Below are 16949 nucleotides of genomic sequence, written 5' to 3'. Positions count from 1 at the left end.
ATACAAGCAGACATTTTAGGATCCTCCCCCCCTTCCTTCCTCCCCCTCCCATGGGAAAGGTGCCTCGGTTATCCTGTTACGAGGATCCCACATTGTAACGCAAAAGACTTTCTTTTTCCCCCTAGAGCAGGGGTAGTCAAACTGCGGCCCTCCAGATGTCCATGGACTACAATTCCCAGGAGCCCCTGCCAGCATTCGCTGGCAGGGGCTCCTGGGAATTGTAGTCCATGGACATCTGGAGGGCCGTAGTTTGACTACCCCTGCCCTAGAGCCTTCTTGGAGCTCTCTAAGGGACTGGGAAGAATTTCCCAACCCCTTGCAGACCCAAACAGAAGCTCTTCTAATGGATTTCGTACCCTTCCCCAGTAGGATCTGCTCGCCAGCTCTGGAAGGGACTGGGAAGGATCTTCTGCTGGGGGAGGGTCCCTCCACCTGTGAAAGCTGGCTGTAAATTACAATTTCTCATTTCCCTTTAGAAGCTCCACTGACAGCAAGCTTTTTTTTGTGTTGCCTCTGATTAAATTACAGCACAAGCACATTACGACTTTGCCATCTAAAATCCAGATAACCCAGTTTACAGTAGAACAAAAGGAAAAGATTTCTTCTGAATCCAGGGTTCCTGCAGCCTGTGACCACAGCTCCAGAAAGATCAAACACTCAAGCACATTGTGGAAGATCGCCTGAGTAAGCATGTCCGGCAGGAGACTGAAGATTAGCGTTGTAACACATTCATGGCAAAAAATTTTTTTAAAGGAGAGTTGGTTCTTAGATGCCGCTTTTCTCTACCCAAAGGAGTCTCAAAGCGGATTCCAATCGCCTTCCCTTTCCTCTCCCCACAACAGACACCCTGTGAGGTGGGTGAGGCTGAGAGAGCCCTGATATTCCCGCTCGGTTAGAACAGCTTTCTCAGTGAGGGAGCAGGGAATCAAACCCAGCTCGCCAGATTAGAAGTCCACACTCCTAACCACTACACCAAACTAGGGAGGGGAAAGGACGAGAGAATACAGAGACACAGTATTGGTCGGATCTCAAACATCATTTTGAGGCAAAAACAGTGGAGGAAGACAATGTGATTCACAGAGGTATACAAATCGTTAATCGCATTAAAAGAACAATAGACTCCCAGCACGTAACTTTCACTACAGACGATTTTTACAATTAGAGCAGGTACAATGATATCCGTATAGGTCTAATAACAACAAGAATATCTAGGAACCTTTATCTTTTAGACTTCAGCAATGTAATGTCGATAAAAACTCCGCAACCGGCTCAGTAGTTTCTGGGGACATATCAGCCAGCAAAGGCTGACACCCTTGTCATCTAGCACATTATCAGAAGGTAACCAAGGTAGAACAGGATGTTGGCAAGGTTGATCATAATTATTATTAACAGAACATAAAATGATATGATAAAGTGAACCTGGTTGTTGCGGGGAATGCCCCCATATCTGCCCGTAACCCTAGGCGAGGGAAATACATTAAATCTTCCTAACATTTATTTAATTTATTTATTAATTCGATTTGTAAACCGCCATTCCCAGCTAGCTAGCTGGCTTGCGGTGGTTTATAATAAACACTGTGAAACATCGAGAAAAAACATCAAGCAAAAACATCAGTTAAAACAGTGGTCCCCAACCCGCGGGCCGCGGCTCCTTCTTCCCTCCCCCCCCTGAGGCGAGAAGCTAGCCAGGCCGCGAGCAAATCGGCCGCCAAAGTGGCCGATTAGCTCGCGGCCCGGCAAGCTTCTCACTTTGGGAGGGGAGGGAAGAGAAGCGTGCCGAGCCGCAAGCTAATCGGCCGCTTTAGCGCAAACGCGCGTGCAAACGCGCCTACCGGGCGCAAACGCGCGTGCGCGGCAGTCCGCACATGCGCGTTTGCGCTGGGGCTGCCGCGCGTGTGCGGGCCCCCGGGCCGCCCTCTCCGCCCACTACTCCGCAGCGGTCTGCGGCAAGTGGAAGCTTGCGGACCGCAGAGTTAAAACATCTTACAATACATCATTAAAAATACAACTAAGATAATGATAATGCAATCAAAATGCCTTTCTCCAACGGCTCGTAGCTATGGTTTCTGGCTATGGGTACAACAACTGGTCTTGATGGGAAAGAGAACTGATTGCTGTCACATGGGACTGGGCTAATACCAGGCCCCTGAACCAGGGGGAGGGGGGGCCTGATCAAATACATAAAAGCTCCACGATAAGATGGAATTGTTGTGGGCCACACAATTTGGAGGATAAGTAAGACCCAGGGACATGGCAACACATGGCCATTCAGACAACTATGAACTGACATGTGAGTTAACCATTGCAAAAGATGAGTTTAAAACATTTATTTTATTTTACTCCATTTATACACCCACTTTTCTTCCCTGCAGAGACCAGAAGTGGCTTACAGGCATGCTTCCTGTCTCCATTTGGTCCTCACAACACCAACTCTGCGAGGTAGGCTGGGCTAGGAGGAGGTGACCAGCCCAAAGTCACCTGGCCAGTTTCCACGACAGAGCGAGGATTCAAGCCTGCGTTTCCTGGGTCACAGTCTGATGCTCAAACCCAGGGGTAGTCAAACTGCGGCCCTCCAGATGCCAGAATTCAGTGGCAGGGGCTCATGGGAATTGTAGTCCATGGACATCTGGAGGGCTGCAGTTTGACTACCCCTGCTCAAAGCCTTTCGCCACACTGGCCCTGTGTTGCTTGTAAATATTGGATTGGCTGATATAGTTTTATTTTTAAAAAGTCAGAGAGCTCTGCTGTTAAGGGGTGAAAGAAGTCAAGACTTGCCTGTCCTCACGGCTGCCAAGAACACAAAACTTTTGGACAGCTGGAGTTCTGGCCCCACTGGTGGACCTCCTGATGGCCCCTGGGTTTTGACCACTGTGTGACACTGAGGATTGAACTGGGAGGGCTATCGGCCTGACCCAACATGGCTTCCCTGATGTTCTTATGCCTGGGGCAGGGATGCTCTGTCTTCTTGGTGCTGGAGGGGCAAGAGTGAGAGGGCTTCTGAAGGTCTGGCCCTGCTTGTGGACCTCCTGGTGGCCCCTGGGTTTTGGCCATGGTGTGTCACAGAGTGTTGGATTGGATGGGTCATTGGCCTGATCCAACAAGGCTTCCCTGATGTTCTTATGCCTGGGGCAGGGATGCTCTGTCTTCTTGGTGCTGGAGGGGCAAGAGTGAGAGGGCTTCTGAAGGTCTGGCCCTGCTTGTGGACCTCCTGGTGGCCCCTGGGTTTTGGCCATGGTGTGTCACAGAGTGTTGGATTGGATGGGTCATTGGCCTGATCCAACAAGGCTTCTCTTCTGTTCTTGTGTCTGGGGCAGGGATGCTCTGTCTTCTTGGTGCTTGGGGGGCAAGAGGGGGAGGGCTTCTGGAGTTCTGGCCCTGCCGGTGGACCTCCTGATGGCCCCTGGATTTTGGTCACTGTGGGGCACAATGTTGGACTGGAGGGGCCACTGGCTTCTCTTATGCTCTTAAATATAGCAGAGGTCCATCACTGGCTATTAGCCACAAGATAGAATTGGGGCATGCTGAATGGGGCAGTGATGCCCTGTATTGTTGGTGCTTGGGGCACAACAGTGTGAGTGTGTGTGTGTGTGGGGGGGGGAGGCTTCTGGAACTATAGCCCCACTGGTGGGTCTCCTGAGGGCACCAGGGTTTTGAACTCTGTATGACGCAAAGTGCTGGACTGGATGTACCACTGGTCTCATCCAACAAGGATTCTCTTATGTTCTTATGTTTGGGACACACAACTTTGAGCTGGTATGGAATTTCCAATGGCTCAGGCTCTGTGTCACATCAGCCAGTAGATAAGAATCAAACAGCCAGTCAAAAATTCAGGCCGAGCCAACAACACCAACCCTCTGCTGGGAATGCAGCTCTGACCAGAGTGGGTTACTCAGTGGTTATCTCCTGGACAAAATAGCTGGCATGTTTTAATAAACAACTTACGTGTGGAAGACAGGCGGAATTCAGAAAGATCGGGCCTCTTTCCGCAGCGAGTTGGGGGGCGAGATAAATGGCCAAGCTGGACGTGGATGTCCTCACTACAGAAAGACAGAGCATCATTTTCTAGCCTGGGGAAAGAAAGGAGAAGGCAGAGATGTCAACAACTGCAGCCTGAACCTGTCACTGCATGCAAATTATCACTGTCCCTGTTTCCTGTAATAGAGAACGGTAATTTTGTCATGCCAGCTCCTGCCAGAACTTTGGGAATGGCTTGTCCTGTTCTTGGCAATGCTGGGTGGCAAAGAAAAATCTGTTAGGTGCTGCTCCAACTAGTCTTTCTGATGTAAATGTATCCGATTAGGAGCCCACCCTCTAAAATATGTACTTCCAGAAGCCCCCACTCTGCTTTTGCACTGCCCTCAGTCACCGGATGGGTCAGAAGAAGCTTTCATAGAATAAGAGTTGGAAGGGACCTCCTGGGTCATCTAGTCCAGTCCCCTGCTCTATACAGGACACTCACATCCCAATCGCTCATCCACTGTCACCTCCCACCCTCTTGAGCCTTCCCAGAATCAGCCTCTCCGTCAGATGGCTCTCCAGCCTCTGCTTAAAAGTCTCCAAAGATGGAGAACTCAAAACCTCCCGAGGAAGCCTGTTCCACTGAGAAACCGCTCTGACTGTCAGGAATTTCTTCCGGATGTTTAGATGGAATTTCTTTTGCATTAATTTCATCCCATTGGTTCTGGTCCATCCCTCCTCTGCTCTATCCTCTATATGGCAGCCTTTTAAATGCTTGAAAATATTTAGAATCACAGAATCCTAGAATTGGAAGGGACCTCCTGGGTCATCTAGTCCAACCCCCTGCACTGTGCAGGACACTCACATCCCTTTTGCTCATCCGCTGTCACCTGCCACCCCCTTGAGCCTTCACAGAATCATCTTTGCCCCTCAGCAAGCCTTTGGATTGTATACCTGAGTGCACAAAAATTTGACCCCTGAGGAAGACCCCTTGGGGTAGAAACGCGTTTCGTCCGTTCTACGTCAGTCTATTCCGGGGTAGTTAGAAATGCGACGCTTTCAAATTACGGCGCCTATGTTTTCAATATGTTGAACTAGCGCACTTTATGTAATAAATATTTGAAAATTTTAAACATTATTTTTGCAGCTCGACCTTTGGGTCCCTAACTTGATGGTCTTGTTCTTCATCATCTGCCGACTGGGCCGTCCTCCGTATCACCCCCCCCCCCCGATCTATGGCAGTCGGATCCACTGGGTCGAGGAATCTGATAGTGAAAAAAGCTGCACACAAAAAGGCATTCTTTCACCGGGGAGACAGGCATGACTTCTATTGTGTTGACGCTTGTTCAGGAATGCGACTGCTGTTTTGTATTATTAAAGCAGGAGAAGTTTTCTTCTACAAAAAACAATAACGTCCAGCATTTTTAATTATGTCATTTGTGTTACTCCTTGTGTCGCTTGGACTCAAGGTGGATGACACAGGAGGCATCAATACAGTCGCCGGCTAGGACATTCAGTCCACAACGCAGCAGGATCGGGCTTGCAGAACCAACGAGGAATCTAGAAGAACTGACGCACGGGGGCCTGTTCGGTGATGCAGAGGACTCCATGACAGGCTCCTAGTTTCAGCAAGCACTGTGGACCAGTCATTCCAAACCTTTCTTTTGGCCATGGCCCTTTTAGGAGTTCTTCTCGTGTTCCAGGGCCCCCTGTGGTTGGCACGATGGGCTATGCTAAAAAAAAATTGAGAATCAGATTGTCACAGATTACGCGGAAACACATTATCTGCAACAAGCTGATTCCGGAAAGAGTGCTGGGCCAGGCACAGAAGTCGGGCGGCGGAGGCTGGGCAGGGCCGGTGCTGAGCTCCACTCACTGCACTGCGTCCTCCACTGACCGTCTTCCGAGGCCGGCCCAGAGCTCCTGATGGCAGGACCAGCCCTGAAAGATGGGCAACAGAGGCGGCAGAGGTGCAGTGAGCAGGGCTCAGTGCTGGGCCTAGCCAGTTGCTGCCACCCATCTAGAGGCAAGCTTCCTGGGGTGGGACAAACGGACATCACATCCGCAATCATTTCTGTTTCAGGGGGCGCGCCAGTAGATGTGTTTCCACATCAAAAAGGCCTGAGAGAGTGCTAACTTTACTCCATGTACCTTGTCATATACATATGCAAGACAGATTTCTAGAACATTCAACTGGGACAAGCATGTGCGTTCATCCCCCCCCCCCCCCACGAATGCATTAATTTGAGCGCACACAAAGGACCAGGTTACATGATTCTTTTTCTCACCCTTAATGAAGGCTGATTTTTTTAGCGATCAGGTATATGTGACAAAAAGGATATTTCACTGATGCAATTACCTGGCCCTCCCATAAATCCTTAGGTCTCCCCTTCTTGCTGGATCAAGTTAGAGGTTTTGGTTTTGACCTTTAGGGCCATCTGCGGCTTGGGCTCCACCTATCTGAGGGACCGCTTGTCTCCTTGTGCCCCCCGCAGTGCCCTTTGCTCTGCGGTTGCTAATCTGCTGGAGATCCCCAGCCCAAGGGCCTTGCATTGACCAGGGCAAGGGACTTTTCGGTCCTGCCCCAACCTGGTAGAATGAGCTCCTGGGAGAGCTGAGGGTCCAGACGGAGCTGTCAAAGTTCCACAGGGCCTAAAAAAGGGAGCTCTTCCTCCAGGTCTTTGGTTGAGGCCAGAACCAGGAAGCTCGGGGGCCCCTCCTCAGGCTGTGCTAGAACATCAGGCGAACCCCATACCCCGAGGCAGAGGGTTGTCTGGACAGGCTGGGTGGGGCTCGGCGGAATATTGCTGCCAATCTTGTGTGTGGTGTTGTGTGGGGTTTTAACGGGGCTTTTATGTAAAGGTTGTTACCTGCTAAGAGTTGTACTCGAGAACGGTGGGATAAAAATCCAAATATGAATGAATGTTTCAGTCTATGGCCCCCTTCAAGATTCATATGCATACCTTTAGACTCCTGGTCAGTTTGTAAGGCTAGAATCCCTAGGAAGAACTGTTGAGATCAATAGCAGATTATGAATTTAGGCAGACTGTGACTGGGTGGGGCAGGGAGTTGTGAGTTTCTGCATTCTGCAGGGGGTTGGACTAGATGACCCTGGAGGTCCCTTCCCACTCTAGCATTCTATGAGAGATGAACATCCACATATTGGCTTGATGCTACAAAAAGAATTCTGTTGATCTACTAACAGGAAACTCGTCGGAAGATAACTGAAAAAGCAAAGTCTGAAATGGAGAGCTTACCGGATACCCATCTTATCTGACCACCTTATCTAGTCACCGCATCATTTATCATCATCAACGATGCATAAGACTTGAACATGTTGTGTCTGGTTGCGTTGCCTTCAGTTTACTATGTAGTAATTTACTGGCATTTATGCCACTTGTTAACTTTGTGTAAAACCTGGAGATGTGTGTTTGTTTGCATGCTGCTTGTCCAATTGGTAACAGTTTGAATAACAGACATTCCTGCAAATGTTATGAGATTGCAATAGTGCTATAGCTCTTTCTTAATCTCAAGCATTCACTTAAAGTGCACATCATTGTGGAGATGCATCTTTCCTTTAAACCTCCCTGATCACTTGTTGTAAGACTTACAAGAACTCTGTAAATGAAGAACAGCCGTGGTTTTGACAGAAGCGTAGTCACCTGACATCACTTCCTGGTAGCTCAAAGGCTGGGAAATATTTCAGCAGTACCTCCATGGTACTCACTGTGGTGTCTTGGGGTGATTAGATTTTTTTGTTTTGTTCTGGGTACATTTTCTTGGCCAGCATGGCATAAGAGAAGTCATGCTGGATCAGGCCAGTGGCCCATCCCGTCCAGTAGTCTGTGTCACACAGTGACCAAAACCCAGGGACCATCAGGAAGTCAAACAGCAGAATCAGAACCCCAGAAGCACTCCCAATCTTGCCCCACAAGCACCAAGAATACACAGCATCACTGCCCCAGGCTTAAGAACATAAAAGGAGCCCTGATGAACCAGGCCAGTGGCCCATCCAGTCCTACACCCTAAATCACACCATGGCCAAAACCCAGGTGCCATCAGAAAGTCCCCCAGCGGGACCAGAATTCCAGAAGCCCTCCCACTGTGGCCCCCCAAGCACCAAGAATACAGGGCATCGTAAGAGAGGCCATGATGGATCAAGCCAGTGGCCCTTCCAGTCTGACACTATGTGTCACCCAGTGGCCAAAACCCAGGTGCCTTCAGGAGGTCCCCCAGCAGGGCCAGCACTCCAGAAGCCCTCCCACTGTGGCCCCCAAGTACCCAGAGCATCACTGCTCCATCTCTACCACGTGGCTAAGAGCCACCAATGGATCTCTGCCTTGGATGAGAAAGTATCTGTCCAATGGCTTAATCAAATAATATTCAAATTATAAGAGTCTCTGTTATCTCTTTATTATAATTTCCACCTGCAACCCCTCAGTCCTCACCTCCAGTAGAAAAGGAACCTAAACAGACAGAACTGCATTAGCAGAAGTCAATGCTTGGCACCCTTTTCTTTCCCTTCCCTCCCTCCCTGTCAACACCAGGGGTCCCCAACATAATGCCCATGGGCACCAGGACACCCAAAGGCACCTCTCCTGGCAGTCGCCCAGTGGGTTGAACGTGAGTGTGGTCAGGTGGGGCTCCTGCCCAGCAGGGCTTCTGATTGGCTGCTGGAGATCTGATTGGTTGCCCAAATCCAACTAGTATTGTTCTGGTGGCAGCTGCCAACACGGGGTAGGTTTAACTGTCTCTCGTATTCCTTGTTCCTAGTGTACTTTTTATGCCCCACACTTGGACTTCCTCCGTGTGTGGCACCGCCTCCCATGGTGGGCATTTTGTCGTTGGCTCCACCTCCCATGGCAGCCATTTTGTGTCTGTGCCCATACCCTGTGTCAGAATTCCAAAGGCCCTGCTACACTCAAAAAGGCTGAGCACCCAGATCTAGACCGTAGCCTCCTTGGGTACAAAAGAGGCCCGGCCAAATGGAATAATCCATTTACTGCTCTATGGCAGTAAATAAACCTCCAGGAAACACCGAGTCTGAGGGACTATTTATATCAGGGGTAGTCAAACTGCGGCCCTCCAGATGTCCATGGACTACAATTCCCAGGAGCCCCCTGCCAGCATTCGCTGGCAGGGGGCTCCTGGGAATTGTAGTCCATGGACATCTGGAGGGCCGCAGTTTGACTACCCCTGATTTATATGATAAAAACCACTGAGGGAGAAAACAACTTTGATAAGAGGCTGTTGAAAAAAAAAAGTGTTTATCTGGAACCCTTTTTGGTTTATGTTTATACATCATAGATAGGAAGGCAATATGTACAAATTACATTGGAATAAATTATAACCAAAAATAATACATTTTTATACCAGACAATTGATTGAATTTTTCTAGACTGTAGCCTCATTGGAGCAGGGAGCAAACTTTTTTCCCTCCTTATTTCTTATACAAGTCTAGAAAGTTCCCCGTGCAGAGAAGGAGCCGTGTTGGTGAGGTACAGAGAATGGGAGCCGGACAGGGGTAGTCTAGGCCTCGCCCACTTCTGCAGCGGACTCTCACGAACTGTCCTGTGCCTCGGAACCAAACAAGCTGGTGACCTCCCCGAAACCCTGTTTGGTTTCTTGATAATCAAAAGATCTCTGGGAGGGCCGTTTCCAGCAGAGCCATGCGCAGGGTTGCCAGCCGAGCTCCCAGAATTGTAATGTGGAGATCCTTCCCCTGGAGAAAATGGCGGCTTTGGAGGGCGGACTTTAAGGCATCCAACCCTGCTGAAGCCCCTCCCCACCCCAGGCTCCACCTCCAAAATCCCCAAGATGTTCAGAGGTGAGTTCCCATTGCCTGCCTCCTCATCACAACCCCTAGAGTTCCTTGGAGGAATTTCACCCAAATCCTTGGAGCTGGCCCTGTTGGACTAGGACCTGGGGAAACCAGGGCCAAATTCTCCCATCCAACACGGAAACCAGTTGGGTGACCTTGGGCCAGTTGCAGGCTCCCAGGGTCATTGGGAGGTTAAAACGAAGCAGAGGAGAATGATATAGGCCACTCTGGGGTCCCTGCTGGGGAGACGGGTGGGATAAATGTTGGGTGAATAAATGCAGAAATAAAACTGGGACGGTTCAAGCCCAGATGTGACCGAGGGAGGGTGTCCCTCACCCTTTCCAAGCTGCCGTTTCTTTCTGTTCTTCATCTGTGTTCTGAAGGGGAGAGCACCAGGTGGTGGCAGTTCTGGGCAGGAAAATGGTCCCACCACCACCCCACCTCAAAACTGCAGGGCAGCTTAAAAATAAAAGTCAATGGAATGTGATCCACATCTCTGCGTAGCATCCAATTTGGCTCTCCTCCTCCCAGTAAAATTGGCACAATAAACTGTCATCCCGTGCAGATTCCCCTGGGAGGAAGTGTTGATGAATAAAGCGAGATTTACGTCCCTGCAAACGTGCAGCCTCCTTTGCAGAAGGAAAATACAAAAAGCCACAAATATCAGCAAACTTGGCCATAGAAAAGAGCCAGAGTCCAGGAGAGCCTTCAAGAGGTGCTCAGGAAAGCTCCTTTCCTGCCATAAAGTGACCCTGGTTGGTCTTGAAGGTGCTGCTGGACTCCGGTTCTTCTCTGCTGCTGAGCACATGAACATGGCTTCCAATCTTGATGCGTCTCCGTGGAAGGCACCACATTTAGATGCACATAATGGAAATGCAGGTCTCTGAAGAGCTGAACAGTGACTCGTGACAAATTTTGTCCATCTCGGAGATGCTGCTGGACTCTGGCTCTTCTCTACTGCGGCCTTCCAGATGTCCATGGACTACCATTCCCATGAGCACTGCTGACAGCGGCTCATGGGAATTGTAGTCCCTGGACATCTGGAGAGCCACACTTCGCCCACTCCTGCTGCAGGCTTTTCAAGGCTGGAGCTGAATGGAGGTAGCTGGCCCATGCCTGCCGTGACGTCCTCAGTAGCCACCCACCCAACTACGGTCTGGGACTAATCCTGTTTAGCTTCCGAGAGCTGACAAGGTTGGGCTGGCCTGGGACGTCTATATCAAGGGCCCCCGTGCCCTGCAAACTATATTTAATTCCAGGGACGTTGGTTATTTATTCCAAAAAAGAATACCAAGGGCCTTGTCCTGTCAAACGAGGATGCTTTTATTTCTACATATTTCAGTTCTGTGTCTTTAGTAAGATTCGCAGAACGCAGAGAAAGCATTCAGAAGCGAGGCTTGTTTGCCCAGACTTACGTTGGGTAGGCAGCCCTGTGGTAGCCGGGCGTCACGGGCCTTTGGAGAGGCTCATCGATGCTCTGTTGGACTCCGGGAAACGGCTTCTTCTTCACTTTTGGTGTGTTGGTCATAATCTGCAAGGCAAGGGTGGGGAAATGAGCCATTCCACCCTAGCAGTCCAACAGAGGGAGGGGAGGAAGGGGCAGAGAACAATTTCCTGGCCCCTGTTGTTTTAAGGTCTCTGCCTCTTGTTGGCTGGTTGCTGGAGAAGCTACAGCATCCGCTCTGGGGAAATTCAGGGAGGCTCTGCCTTTGAGGGACCATTATTTTGGACTTTTGAGCAGCCAGAGAGTGCCAGGCTGGGAGAGCTGGGTTCGAATCAGGGAAGGAGAGCTCTGGTTTGTGGCTTCTCCGCAGAGGCCTGCTTGGGAAAGACCAGGTGCCACACCAGAGAGAGCCCTGACCCAGCAGGCCTTGTCTTTGGTTCTCATGTCCAGCCAGCCTGGCTTGCTTCCCTGGCAGTTTACCCTTCCTAGGAAACAGCAAGCAGAATCTCTGTTTTGACAGCTGGGAGTTCCTGAGAAATAATTCTGCAGAGCATGCTGGGTTTGCCTACAGCAGTGCACTCCAGATGCCCATGAGCCCCTGGCAGAGGCTCATGGGAATTGTAGTCCACAAACACCTGGAGAGCACCAGTTTGGCCACCCCTGCCCTAGAGCTCTAGCTCTTGTGGATTTGCCTTGAGCTTCTGCTCCCAGAACAGCTCCAGGGTCAAGTCCCACTAGGGAAACTCCGACCACCTAAAGACACCAGAGACAAAAACCCAAACAACCCAGCCTGTTGGGCTGCCCCTCCAGCAAAGGGGTACTTACTCCCAAGTATTCTGTGGTCAAGAGCTTCTCTCCAAACAGCTCTCCCTCCAGAGGCTGCAGGGCCTCATCCTTGTCCAGGTCAGCTTCCATGATGTTATGGTCCTGCAGGGAAAAAAAGTTGGTTACCAGGCAGAAAAGTCAGGACCAGAAGGGCTGCCGGTTCCACACGCAGCCCCAGCTAGGTAGGCACGGACCAGGGTGAGAAAGTGGTGCTGAGAGGAAGGGCTGAGATGTGCTCAGCGCTGGAAAACTTTGTGGGACGAGCTGAACCTGCACAAAAGGGACGGGCTTTACTTGACCCGAGAGGGAACCAGGCTGCTGGCGATTCATATCAACACGGCGGCAGAGCAGCATTTAAACTAACCCCGGCAGAAAGCCGACGGGAGCTGGGGAGCCTCTGGGTTGGGAAAAGTAGAGTTGCCAGCTCTGGGCTGGGAAATACCTGGAGACTTTGGGGGAGAAGCCAGGAGTGGGCTAGGAGGGGCCTCAGCGAGGTGCAATGCTAGAGCCCACCCTCCCGAGCAGCCCTCTTCTCTAGGGCAGGGGTCCTCATGGCCCTTTAATGCCATGGCCCTTTAATAATGTTCCTCCTGTTGTGGTGACCCCCAACCATTAAATTGTGCAAGCGTTCTTTCACAGAAATTAAACCAAAACTGACCAATGGCGTGAAGATCCATGGTTCATTATTGTATATAAATTGGGTTTTTTTCTGGGGTTTTTCAGTTCTGCCTCTTGCCCCACCATGCCAATCTCGTGGCAGCAGTGGCAGCAACCCCCCCCCCACCCCGGCCAAGCTGCTCACCCTGCCGCGACCCCTGTGAAAAGGTTGTTTGACCCCCAAAGGGGTCCCGATCCCCAGGTTGAAACCCACCTCTCTAGGGGAACAGATCTCTGAAGTCTGGGGGTGAGCTACATGCCAGGGAATCCCCAGGTCCCACCTGGAGGCTGGCATCCCTAAACCAAAGGGATGGCTGTGTTAAACACTCTTAGGAGCATCACAGAACTTGGGAGTGTCGGCACAATGGTGATGGAAGGCCATGTGGGGCGACTAAGGGACCCAGGGAAGCGAGGGTGACTAGCGAGGGAAGCCTGTAGTATAGGCGTCCCACGGAAAATTGCTAATGCAGTAACAGCTGTATTGCGTCAGCCCAGCAGGTAGGCATGAAAAGTCCCCTCCCTCCTTTTATTTTGCAATGACAGAGCTTTTTCTGGCTCACGTGGGACTGCACTCTTGATGTAGAGCTAGGCAAAAGCTGAGGCCCATATGGAGATATTCTGCTTGAAATATGGGCGTTTTTATTTTTTACTTTTTGAATTCTATCGTTTTATTTCCCCCTTCTTTACAGAGTGGTGGCCTCAGACAGTACATATTTTAGACGGTGGGCTCCAAATCAGATCCTTGAGAAAGACTCGTCGGAGCAACGCCGAACAGTAAGTAACCTCCATGTTTATGCAAAATCAAATATATATAAAATAAAATTTAAAAATATAACACATCAGATATCTTTTAAAAATATTGGCTCATTTTAATGTGTTTTCTTTGCCTCCCAGCAAGCCTTCAGATTTTGATCTTGTACAAAAGAGCTTCCAACACAATGTTTAGACCACTGAGAAAGACCTTTTGGGATCGAAATGTGTTTGGTCCATCCTGTTGTTTTTACTATCCTTATCCATGGTTCCTCTATATCAGGGGTAGTCAAACTGCGGCCCTCCAGATGTCCATGGACTACAATTCCCAGGAGCCGCAGTTTGACTACCCCTGCTCTATATACTTGTGAAACGGCCTGGGGGGTGGAACGTCCCTGGACTCTAGCCTCTTTGCTCTCAGACGCACCTCAGTGCCTGAAGCCAGCAGCAGGTAAGGGGAAGGGCCCTGGGCAAAGGGTCGTGGTGGAGGGCCTGCTAATGAGGACCTCCTGGCCTGCTGACTGCTTGCTTTGTCCCAGGCCTGCTAACAAGCTGCCCAGCCCCTGCCTGCCCCACTTGATCCGGCTGTGAGCTGCGGCCCAAAACCACATTGAGCTGCCTGGCCAGGGGCCAGGGGAGGGGACCCTTTCAAGGCTAGCATTTTTAATAACTGAATCAGTGCACTTAAATAAATATTTGTAAAGACTTGGGTTTCGGTTTCCTTTTTGGGTTTTGCATGGCTTACAATTCCCACGAGTCCCTGACACAGAAATTGTAGTCCACAGACACCTGGAGAGCCCCTGTTTGGCCATCCTTGCCCCTAGAGGATGCTTGGAAGCTACTGAAGAGCTCATGAATTGATTCCCTGCTCCTCCATATGCAGCCAGCTGGGTGGCCTTGGCCTAGTCACAGTCATGTTAGAGCTACTCTCATAGAGCCCTCTGAGCCTCCCCTCCCTCACAGGGTGTCTGCTGTGGGGAGAGGAAGGGAAGGCGAATGTAAGCTGCTTTGAGCCTCCTTTGGGTAGGGAAAAGCGGCTTATAAGAACCAACTCTTCTTCTTCTTCTGTAATCTCAGGGCTCTCTCAGCCTCCCCTCCCTCACAGGGTGTCTGTTGTGGGGAGAGGAAAGGGAAGGTGACAGTAAGCCGCTTTGAGCCTCCTTCGGGTAGAGAAAAGTGGCATCTAAGAACCAACTCTTCTTCTTCTTCAGTAATCTCAGGGCTCTCTCAGCCTCCCCTCCCTCACAGGGTGTCTGTTGTGGGGAGAGGAAAGGGAAGGCGAATGGAAGCCGCTTTGAGCCTCCTCCGGGTAGAGAAAAGCGGCATCTTAAGAACCAACTCTTCTTCTTCTTCAGTAATCTCAGGGCTCTCCTAGCCTCACCCACCTCACAGGGTGTCTGCTGTGGGGAGAGGAAGGGAAGGCGATTGGAATCATAGATTTGGAGGGGCCTCTAGGGTCATCTAGTCCAGCCTCCTGCAGAAAGCGGGTATCTGGCAAGTTGAACATTCTCCTTCAACGGCCAAGGCAACTAGCCCTGAGTGTTGGGTGCTGGGATTTCAAAGCCACCTTCTGACATTATTGCTCAATCCCGGCAGAAGTCCCATGCAGAGCGCTGGAGGCTGGAAAGGAAGTACGGGAACCCTCCCCAATAGCAAATATGGCAGTATCCTCTCCAGAATGACAAAGGTGCAGATGCTGCCGCTTAACTGGGCCGTGATACGGTGTCTATACAAACAGAAGCGCTGAGCTCTGCCCTCGGGGCAGCCGGGGTCAAAGTCAACACGGGCTTGAATGAGGCCTGTTTGCCAAGGGGGGGGGGGGGCGGGAACCGGGCAGGGAGATGCCAGGAAAGGGAGCGGCAGCCAAAGAAATGCTAATTGAGCCTCACTCGAGGTGCCCCACTGACAGGACGTTCCTTCCGAACAAACAATGTTAGCCGGGGAAATGACCAATGGAGCGGGCGGCCCATTGAGACGCACAGAATACCGCACGCTTGTGTAATGCGCATTGGGCTCGTTCTCAGATCCAAAGAGGGGCCCTGGTGGGAATCCCTAACGCATCCAAACGGAATCGTTCAAGAAGGCAAAAGAGTCCCCATGTGGAAAAAGGATTAGGGACTGCGGCCTGCCCTTGTTGAAAGAGCCAGAGTGGTGTGGCGGTTAGGAGCAGCGGCCTCTGATCTGGTTTGATCCCCCACTCCTCCTCCACAGGCAGCCCGCTGGGTGACCTTGGGCTAGTCACAGTTCTCTCAGAGCAGTTCTCTCAGGGCTCTCTCGCCGACCTCACAGGATGTCTGTTGTGGGGCAAGGAAGAGAAAGGTGTTTGTGAGCAGCTCTTGAACTCCTTTGGGGAGTGAAAAGCCGAATATATACACCAGCTCCTCTTCTAGGGAATTTTGCACCGTTTAATGTGTCAGGCGAACACTTTCTGCTTTGCTTCAATTTTTGCTTTTAGATTTTTGGTGGGCTGCACAACCAAATCTGCATCATGACCCCGGACTTCCTTGGTGCTCTCCCATGCAAGCACGCACTGGTTCCAGCCCGGCACAGCTTCTGCAGGCGGAGGTCTTCCACATCACCAACTGTCTACCAGGGACCTTCTAGAGTTCTTGAGGCAAGAGAGGAGCAGGGGGGGGGGTTGCCCTTGAATGCCTTTGCTTAGCCACCCTGGCCTTTTCCATGTCGGCTTCCGGGGTCTGGTGAGATGGGGCTAGCCTTGGCCGGCTGGATCAGGGCAGTCAGGATTGGCAATCCTTCTGCCCGGGGGCAGGCATCTCACAAGACAAGAGAGAGCCACTGGAACCCACCGGATCTGTGGCAAACCCTGCAGGTGACAAGGAGCGGGCGGTCTCAGCCAGCAGGGGCTGGGCTAGGGGAGGGGCTGCCCAACGCAGGAGGCTCAACAGGCGATGTGCCCTTGAAGATTTTTCTCCGGAGGATGTCTGGGGGAGCAGGAAATGAGCAGCAGGGCAAAACATCTTCTGGATTTTCTGCTTCAGGCACCAAATATGTACATAAATAAAGCTCTCCCAGGCTAGAGTCCACAACAATGGAAAGACAGCCAAGCTTTCTGCCCCGCAGTGATCAGGAAGGAGGAGAGAAGCGCTTGGCATCTCAACCTGAATTCAAGAACTTCGGGGACATCCCCTGTGCCAGGGAGCCCCGGTGTTTTTGAGGCAGGGGACACCTTTGGCATCCCGACACGGCATGCTGCTCACGGCCACAAAGTGGCTGCTTTAAAAAAGGCTGCTGCGGGAGGGTTCCTGCCGCTTCCCTGCAGGCAGACGGAGCAGTTCCTTGGTCCTGCGGGGGCAGCGGCTGCTACCAAAGCAACGCTTTTCTCAAAAAACCTGCCTCGCCAATCAAACCTCCAAGGGCCAATCAGAAGCCTTCCTGGGCAAAAGTGCCCGGTTCCTCCAGCAGGCATCATTCGGTGGCCCAGTTCCACCTCACCGTTGGCGAATCATTCCTCCCTCCATTCCAAAAGCAAAACCC

The 16949-nt window shown here is 51.1% G+C and overlaps 1 protein-coding gene across 3 annotated transcripts in view; it reads right to left on the bottom strand.

The window, feature by feature from the left end:
- Window positions 1–16949, bottom strand: part of ARMC9 (armadillo repeat containing 9) — a 105838-nt gene that overhangs the window by 21005 nt on the left and 67884 nt on the right. For all 3 annotated transcript variants that reach the window (XM_077348080.1, XM_077348078.1, XM_077348079.1), the window contains exons 20-22: window positions 12048–12149; window positions 11194–11309; window positions 3943–4067 (exon numbers count right to left, since the gene is read on the bottom strand). In XM_077348080.1, the coding sequence (XP_077204195.1) occupies window positions 3943–4067; window positions 11194–11309; window positions 12048–12149 (343 nt within the window). The remainder of the gene's footprint in view (window positions 1–3942; window positions 4068–11193; window positions 11310–12047; window positions 12150–16949) is intronic.

Source organism: Paroedura picta, chromosome 8 (assembly GCF_049243985.1).
Source record: "Paroedura picta isolate Pp20150507F chromosome 8, Ppicta_v3.0, whole genome shotgun sequence".
NCBI lineage: Eukaryota > Metazoa > Chordata > Lepidosauria > Squamata > Gekkonidae > Paroedura > Paroedura picta.
This window is presented reverse-complemented; position numbering and strand designations above follow the sequence as displayed.